At 40.1% G+C, this 9,230-nt stretch overlaps 1 protein-coding gene across 1 annotated transcript; it reads left to right on the plus strand.

Annotated features, from left to right (window-relative positions):
- The first annotated feature begins 335 nt into the window (after positions 1-335).
- LOC109238463 lies at positions 336-1,565 on the plus strand. The gene is made up of 2 exons (XM_019404938.1): positions 336-616; positions 1,220-1,565. The coding sequence occupies exons 1-2, from the start codon at positions 336-338 to the stop codon at positions 1,563-1,565; spliced, it is 627 nt and encodes a 208-aa protein (XP_019260483.1).
- Positions 1,566-9,230: the final 7,665 nt, after the last annotated feature.

Below are 9,230 nucleotides of genomic sequence, written 5' to 3' on the forward strand. Positions count from 1 at the left end.
AGCCCTTACCCGAACCCTGGTTTCTTCAACTCAAACCCTTCTTAGTATCCTAACGCACTTTAATTATTAGGTGGCGACTCTTCAAAATTCAAAAACCCAATTCCCAAAAGGGAACGAGTTGTCCTCCAAAATGTCACAAGCCCGATTTCGCTTTAGAAAAAGGGGGGCACGACAATATTATCTTTGGTAGTGCTAACCTTCTTATGTGCAAGGAATTTGCGAATCTTATGCAAAGCGAGTTTGAAATGAGCATGATGGGCGAGGTCACATTCTTCCTTGGGCTACAAATTCAAAAAACCGAAGAAGGAACCTTTATTTGTCAAACTAAATATACAATGGAACTGATTCAAAAATTTGGCATGAACAATGCAAAATCAATTGGTACTCCTATGAGCCCTGCTACAAATTTAGACAAAGATGAACAGGGTACTCCAGTTGATGAAACCAAATACAGAGGAATGATTGGATCACTATTATATCTGACAGCAAGTAGACCATATATTATGTTCAGCATGTGTAAATGTGCCAGGTTTCAGTCGGCTCCTAAGGAGTCACATCTGACTGCTGTAAAAAGAATCATTCGATATCTAATTGGCACAGTATCTCATGGATTATGGTATCCTCGTTCTAACTCGTTTAAATTAGAAGGTTTTTTAGATGCTGATCTAGCAGGTGATAAAGAAGATAGAAAAAGCACAAGTGGCACTTGTCAACTACTAGGAAAGGCGTTAATATCCTGGAATAGTAAAAAGCAAGCATCAGTCTCCTTGTCCACAACTGAAGCTGAGTATATTGCCATTGGACAGTGTTGTGCACAACTTCTGTGGATGTCTCATCAATTGGGTGACTACGAACTTTCATTTAAACTTATACAATTTTTTGTGATAATTCTAGTGCTATTTGTCTTTCAAAAAATCCCGTGCATCACTCTAGAGCAAAGCATATAGACATTAAGCATCATTTTATTAGAGATCATGTTTTTAAGGGTGATATAAAAATAGCTTTTATTGGCACCTCTGCTCAATTAGCTGATATTTTACTAAGCCTTTGTTGGACGAAAGATTTTGTACTTTGAGAAAATTACTTGGTATTATTTGCTTTTCTAAAAACTCTTAGGACCTATGTGCTCTTTTTGGTCAAAACGTGCTATAATTGCCCTTTTCCAACGCATTAATTACACCTCCAGTTTTTCCCTCTCTTTTTACTTTGTTCACATCAGTTCGCAGTTCGAAGATGGAAAGCCAATCATCACGTCTTCTCAACTGACACCCTTTCCTTTTCTGTACTCAACCGTCGAAATCCTTTGTTTAAAGTTAAACCCTTTCAGTTACTCTCATCCCCATCTTCTCTCCAACCCTGTGAAAATCCTCCCCTCTCCCATGGCGAAACATTCCAAGAACCCCTCTGCATCTACCAGAAAAAGCACCCGCTCTAAGGTGAAACCCCCTTCTGCGCCTCCTGAGCAAGTAGACCTAGGGTCTGATCACTCTGAAGGCTTCGTCTCCTCTCAGGGTGAGTTCTCTGAACAATCACAACTTCTAGGAGAAACAACTTTAGGTAAATGACCCATGGAAGATCCTCCCGTCTCATCCAATCCAAAGAAATCAAAGGTTGATTTCTCTGCCTCCCTCAATTCTGACCTCAATTTCTGTGATACCCCAAATAGGGATCTTTTTATTTCTCTCAAGGATAAGCCCATCGCCCATGGAAGAGTTGTGGATCTTGATGATATGGAAGCCCTCAACTATAAGGTAAAAGATCTATTTGTCTATCAGGGGTGGGAAAAATTTCTCTCTATTCCTCCGCCTAAGGTGTATGAACCCTTTGTTCATATGTTTTATGCCAATCTCCGCTCTAGTAAACCAGATAGGCTAGAATCTCTTGTCCTAGGTAAACGCATTGTTCTTGACTGTGCCCTGTTTGACTCTCTTTTTCAATGTCGTTGCTCCGGTTTCCCCACTCTCTTTAAAAATGTCTGGCCTGAGAACTTTGAAATCTCCTTTGACTAAGCCAAACAATGCATTGCTGAAAGTCCCACCGAAACCCTTCCCAACCAATTGGGTCCTAGTGATGTGAGTTTTGAAACTCGGGTTCTAGCCCATATTGTTGCAACCACTCTGCTTCCCCGTACTGGTTCTTTCTCCAACTTCTCTCAAAGGGATACCTTCTTTGTTTACTGCCTCTTCACCAAACTCAAACTCAAGCTTTCCTCCTGGGTCATAAATTTCATGATAGAGAGTGCTGAAGATCCCACTAGTTTACCTTATGATATGGCAATCACCCACATTCTGGAAGCCCATCAAATTTCACTATCTGATTATCCCTTCATTACTGTCTCCAAGTCCTACAATTCTAGAGCTTTCGCCAGTATGGGATATGTGAGTATCAAGGATTCCTAGGTCAAGAAGAGTGAGAGTGAAGCAAAACAGGCACCTATGGAAACCAAGACTTCATCCGCTATTCCTCCTCCTACTCTTGTTAGTTATGAGCTGAGTGAGAAGCTTAGCTCCATTGACTCCCAACTCTTAGACATCAAGACTCTTCTTTTTGCTACTCAGTCCACTGTAGGTGACATTCATGCTATTGCAAAGGAAACAGGGTCTGATGTGTCAAAAATCAGAGTCGCTGTTCACAGAGTAAGGGAGAATGCGGTCAAAGCTTTCAAGGAGGTTCATGACAGGCTGGATGGCATGAGCGTCGCTGCAAATACCAGTTTTGAACATTTGAAGGAGGCCATATGCAACACTCATACCTACTTCCTGCGCCGCTAGTTTGGATGTATTTTTAAGACTATTTTTCTTTGATACTTGTTTTTGTGGTATTTTGGGCTGTGCCCTTGTATATTTATGTTTTTTGCTACTGTGGGCTGTTTCATCTGCCGCTGAATGTTTCTATTTTTTTTTGCTGGATTCTCTTTGCTGATGTCAAAAAGGGGGAGAAAATATATCTGTGGTTTGTGCTATTATGCTTGTGCTATTATGTGCATTTGTACAGGTTCAAGTCGACTATGCTATATATGCATAGATAGTACTCTATATACTATACAGGTACAAGTCGACTTCACACGTTGAGGGGGAGAACAAGTCAAGTCGACTGCACACATTGAGGGGGAGCCAAGTCGACTGGTAACACACAGGGAAGTCAACTGTTGTTTACTTCTTTACATATAGTATATTATTTTGCCATCATCAAAAAAGGGGATATTGTTAGATCATGTTTTAATGATGCAATTAATATACATGTGCAGGAACTCAAGGAAGTAAAGAAGAACTGCTGGAATGGCCTGTGTCGAACAAGGGAAGAATTCACTCGCAAAGGAAACTACTGGAATAACTCATGATGTACAAGGAAAGCAATAAATCTGCATCAACAAATCAGGATTAGCTCCGTAAAGCTGGGAAATCAAATCAGCATCAAATCAGCAGTATCAGTAAATAACGGAGGGGGAATAATCAAGACACGAGAAGATCAGTGATTAGCGAAATCATGGAAGAATAAAAGATGCCAGAAGATCTGGGAAGTGACCGCTTTTGGAAGATCCAACAATCAAGGAGAAATCTCTTTAAAACAATCGTCTGCCGAAGGAAAAGATATCAAGAGAAGCAACGACTCACTCCTTATTCTTGGAAAGAATCAATTCTTTCAAAGGATCAAAACCCTTGGGTTGACAAGCCTCCACTGTTCATCATAGTATATATTCTCCTTGTAAAACCCACCTTAGTCATACTTTGATCAAACCAAATCACTCTCTTTATTCTACTGTAAACAAGCATAGTAGCTTACTTGTGATGACCCGGCCGGTCGTCTTTGGAATTTACGCCCCGATCCCCAATTAACTACTACCCCTAAGTTCATTTCTGCTATTTTGGTTTGCCGGGATGTTCGGTGTTGGGTTTCGGAGAGTTTTGGGACAGTTAGTCCCTAAATGAAAGCTTAAGTGTTGAAAAATGGTGCGTAGTCAGAACAGTGTGAAACGACGTTGGGATGGAAATCCGATGGTTCCGTTAGCTCTGTTAGGTGATTTCGGGGTTGGGAGCGTGTACAGAATGTATTTTGGAAGTCCGTAGCTCATTTAGGCTTGAAATGCCGAAGTTTGAATTTTTGGAGTTTCTGGTCCGATAGTGAGTTTTTTTATCCGAGGGTCGGAATAGAATTCCAGAAGTTGCAGTAGCTCCGTCATGTCATTTGGGATGTGTGCGCAAAATTTCAGGTCATTCGGACGTGTTATGGTTAGGTTTTTGATCAAAAGTGTGTTTTGATGAAATTTGAAGTTCTTATGCTTAAATCATTGATTAATTCGGGTTTCCGATGTTGTGTAAGGTGTTTTAAGGGTTGGAACAAGTTTGGATAGGGTATTAGGTGTTATTGGTGCTTTTGGTTGAGGTCCGGGGGGCCTCAGATGATTTCGGATGGTCGACGGAAGAAGTTTAGAAGTTGGGAAGAATCAGTTTTGCTGCTTCTGGCATTTTCGCTTCTGCGGCTTGGGAAGCGCAGATGCGGAGCCGCAGAAGCGGCCTTGTCATTGCATAAGCGAGTTTGGGCATAGCATTCAGGCTCCGCAGAAGCGGTAGGAATTTCGCAGAAGCGGATCCGCTTTGCGACACTTTGTCCGCAAAAGCGAGACCGCTAATGCAGTCCCTTGACCGCAGAAGCGGAAACCACTGTGCAAATATACCAAATTCGAGGGTTTTGTTTCAAAAGTTGGAAAAATCAAATTTGAGCTCGGGAGAGGGCGATTCTGAGTTGGTTTTGAAGAGAAGTTCATTGGGTAACGTTTTCTTAATCCTTTTTAGTTATAATCCATCATTATATAGTTAAATTCATCATTTAAATTCGAATTGAGGATCAAAATTTGGGAAAAATTGGAAGATACTTCTTAAGCCGAAATACTGAGTTTTGAGCAGGTTTTTGGTATCCGATTTGGGAGATTTTTCTATGGTTAGACTCGTGAGAGTACAAGGGTTCTGGAAATGTAAAATTTATCCGATTCCGAGATGTTCTCCTGAGAGGCGTTTTGGTCATTTTACCTAATTTCGCGTCTTATCTTTGAATTAAATAGTAGAATCAATTGCTTGAGATGTTATTTACGATATGTAATTGAATTGAATAGATTTGGGCCATTTGGAGTCGGATACTCGTGGCAAAGGTGTGATTTCGAGTTGATTTTGGAGCCGATTCGAGGTAAGTGGCTTGTCTAACCTTGTGTGGGGGACCTTTCCCCTTAGGACATGATATTTGATATTTGAGTGCCTCGTACGTGAGGTGAGGAACGCGTACTTGAGCTAATTGTTGAAAATCCGTTTCTACTTGAAGTACTTACATTGAGTTCCTGCTTACTTGTTTTTTTTTAAATTGTAAGTTTAACCTGTGTTAGCTTAGTGAAGCATGTTTAGTTGACTTACTTGCTTACCTGTTTAAACTGTAATATTTGTACTCCGTGAAGCATATTAAGCTAGAATTTACTATTATTTGTTCTGACTTAGCATTTATTCTGATGCCTAGAGTTGTCATTGTGTGTTTAAATTTGGGACTACGGGATGACATCCCAGGAGATCCTCTGCACGTGTTATGTTCTGGACTGAGAGTGCGGGATACGAAGAGATCCCTAGCACCGATGTTATATATATATTGAGGATACCAAGAGATCCTCGGGATACCAAGAGATCCCTGGCACAGATGTTATATGTATATTGAGGATACCAAGAGATCCTCGGGATACCAAGAGATCCCTCGTGTATAAGATGAGGATACAAAGAGATCCTCGGGATACTAAGAGATCCCCGGCTATTATCCATGTTGTGAGTAGCATTCCCTTGATTTGTCTTGTTCTCTGCCTTCTATTACTGCTTTTACTTAATTATCCTGTTTAGATTCATGCTGTAGACTTTATTTAAAATGTTTCCGTTATCTTGTTATTTATTATGTTTTATCTCAGTAGGGCCCTGACCTTCCTCTTCACTACCCGACCGAGGTTAGGCTTGGCACTTAGTGAGTACCGCTGTGGTGTACTCATGCCTCTTCTGCGCATGTTTTTCATGTGCAGATCTAGGTACCTCCACTCAGGCACACTATCGATGAGGCGGGGCGAGCTACAGAGACTTCGAGGTAGATCTGCCGCGTCCGCAGACCGAAGAGTCTCCCTCTTTATTCTATCTTTAGTATTTAGCTTTTCTTGTCCTTCAGTTGTGTAGACATTCTGGATGTTAGAGCAGTATATTACGTTTCTATTAGCCTGTGTTGCCCGTGAGTTTCTGGGTTTTGGGATTTTATTTTAGACTTCGTGATGTTGAGTTTTATATGTCGAGCGGCACTTATATGCAGTTTTCCTTCCAGTTGCTTAATTTTAGTCATTTATTTCCGCAAATTTATTTTTGTTTCCGCGTCGTTAGGCTTACCTAGTCGTAGGGACTAGGTGCCGTCGTGACATATTCACGGAGGGTGAACTAGGGTCGTGACATTACTTAAATCTGCTGTGTAACAAGCCAGGGATAGAAAGAGGGTACACAACTGGTGAGGCATTGTATCAAACGAGTGCTAGAGAACTTGAGTGATATACATCACATCTGTACTCAGAAGAAAACTCATTTACTTGAAGAGAACTCCCTTGCAACCCAAGGGGACTGGATTAGGATTCACATTGAATTCGAACCAATATAAAAATCCTGGTGTCTTTAATTTCCGCATTTACTCTCTACGCATTACTTCCAGTTATCATATCTGCAATGTTACCATATTCAGTCGACTACTCTAGTTATAAGTCAACTTATAAGCGATTAATTTTAATAACTTACAATTCACCCACTCTCTTGTACTTTCATAAGGTATAATCCTAGCCGTTGATCAAAACGATCAACGGCTTGGATTAAAAGAAGGGACCGGGCGGATTTTTAATTGGGTCGGGGGCCGTGTTTAAATTGGAATTGGGCTGGGTAATTTGAAATTGAAACTGGGTTAATTGGGGGGCCGATTTTAGGCTATAATTGAAATGAAATGAGGCTAAATATTAAATAGCCAGTTTTCTCCTTTTATTTTATAAAAAATAGTAATAATGATTTTAAAAGCAAATTAAGAGTGCTGAGCCAATTAATAATACATAAATTTTAATTTAAAAATAATGAAACTATTTTTACAATTATAAAATGCTATTAATCTTAAAATAGGCTACAATTATAATTATATGCAATTTATCTTATAAATACCAAATAAATTTGTAAAAATATGCAAAAATTACCTTAACTATGTTTTGGTATAAATATGGGAATAAAATAAATTACTCACCAAAATTGATAGTTTTGGAAATAATTACTGATTTTGTATTGCTAAAAATGGACGATAAATGGATTTAAAAATCTTTAAAAATTAGGAAAAACACCAAAGCACTTGTGCATGCTTATATATGCATGTACATGTTATTTTGAAAGTATTTTGTGTATAAAAATACATAGGGAAAAATTAGGTATCAACAAAAGTCAATCAAAAAGATATCGATTTACTGATAATCAAAATTTACTTCACTTTCTTAGTAATTCGAAGAATAAGACAAATTGTAACGATCCGACCGGTCGTTTTGAGCTTTTGCACTTCGCTCGCCAGTTCTCGGGCATGACTAGCCCCATGTGTTGCATTATGACTTATATAAATCTCTGGTTTTGGTTTTCAGGGTAATCGGAATGAATTTGGAAGAATAGTTCTCAGTTTGAAGCTTAAAATTTGAAAGGTTTGACCAAGATTTGACTTGTTAGTAGATGACCTCGGGTTGGAATTTTATGATTTTCTTAGCTCCGTTAGGTGATTTGGGACTTAGGAGCATGGTCCGAATATGTTTTGGAGGTCCGTGGAAGCTTTAGGCTTGAATTGGCCAAATTGAGATTTTGGCGTTTTCCGGCTGGTAGGTGAGATTTTGATATAGGGGTTGTAGTGGAATTTCGGAAGTTGGAGTAGGTCCGTTCTGTCATTTATGATGTGTGTGCAAAATTTCAGGTCATTCGGACGAGGTTTGATAGGCTTTTTGATCGAAAGCGGAATTTGGATGTTTTTGGAATTCTTAGGCTTGAATCGGGTGCAAATTTGGTGTTTTAATGTTGTTTTGAGCATTCCGAAGGTCGGAACAAGTTTGAATGATGTTATAGGATATGTTGGCATGTTTGGTTGAGGTCCCGAGGGCCTCCGGTGTGTTTCGGGTGGTTAACGGATCAATTTTTTGACTTTGGACTTGCCAGATTTTCTGCTATTGTGTTGCAGAGAAATACTTCTTCGCGTTCGCGAGAGGGTTTCGCGTTCGCAAAGGGTTAGTGAGAGGGGTAGTCAAGTTGTTCTTCGCATTTGCGAGGTAGGTCCCGCGTTCACGAAGGTGTACGAGTTTTAGGCTACGCGTTCGTGTATGGGATATCGCGTTCGCATAGAGTCGAGCTAGGAGCTGGGCTGGAGGACCTTTCTTCATCGTGTACGCGAGTCTTGAGCTGTGTTCGCGTTGTTCTGTATCCAGTGTGTATTGCGTTCGCGAGGCTCGTCCGCGAACGCATAGAACATTTTTGATGCTGGTGTTTTTGTTCATCACGAACGCGATGCTTATGCCTCGTTCGCGAAAGAGGATGTCTGGGCAGAATGTATAAAAACCCATCTTCGCGATTTTTAGCCCATTTCTCACCATTTTTGAACGGTTTTGAAGCTTTTTGAGAGGATTTGAAGAGGGATTCAAGGGATAACACTTGGAGGTAAGATTTTAAACTCAATACTCGATCCTATGTTGATTCTTACTTGTTTAAACATAAATATGTGGAAATTAAAGCCTATAATTGCGGAATTAGGGCTTGAATTTCGGAGAGTATAAATTGGGAATTTGAGGTCCGATTTTGATATTCTTGGTATGTATAGACTCGTGAGAGGATGAGGATTGTATTGATGTGACTTTTATCGAATTCTGATATGTGGGCCCGATGGCGGGGTTTGAGCAAATTTCAGGATTTTTTTATGTAAATTGGATATTTTCAAGTGGGCTTTGTTCCCTTAGCATATTTTAATGGTTATGTAATGATTTTGGTTAGATTTGGAGCATCCGGAGGTCGATTCGAGAGGGCAAAGGCATCGCGGGCTAGAGTTTGGACTGGATCGAGGTGAGTAATGATTGTAAATGTTGTCCTGAGGGTATGAAACCCCGAATTACACATCGTTGTGCTATATTGAGGTGGTGCACATGCTAGATGACGAGCGTGGGATCGTGCACCATTGGG

This window comes from Nicotiana attenuata, unplaced genomic scaffold (assembly GCF_001879085.1).
Source record: "Nicotiana attenuata strain UT unplaced genomic scaffold, NIATTr2, whole genome shotgun sequence".
In the NCBI taxonomy this organism is placed as follows: domain Eukaryota; kingdom Viridiplantae; phylum Streptophyta; class Magnoliopsida; order Solanales; family Solanaceae; genus Nicotiana; species Nicotiana attenuata.

Excerpts from the sequence above, each read along its gene's own strand:
- LOC109238463 (XM_019404938.1), top strand. The coding sequence starts at position 336 with ATGGAACTGATTCAAAAATTTGGCATGAACAATGCAAAATCAATTGGT. Across the intron at positions 617-1,219 it reads ACAGTATCTCATGGATTATG|TTCGCAGTTCGAAGATGGAA; the intron begins GTATCCTCGTTC and ends TGTTCACATCAG.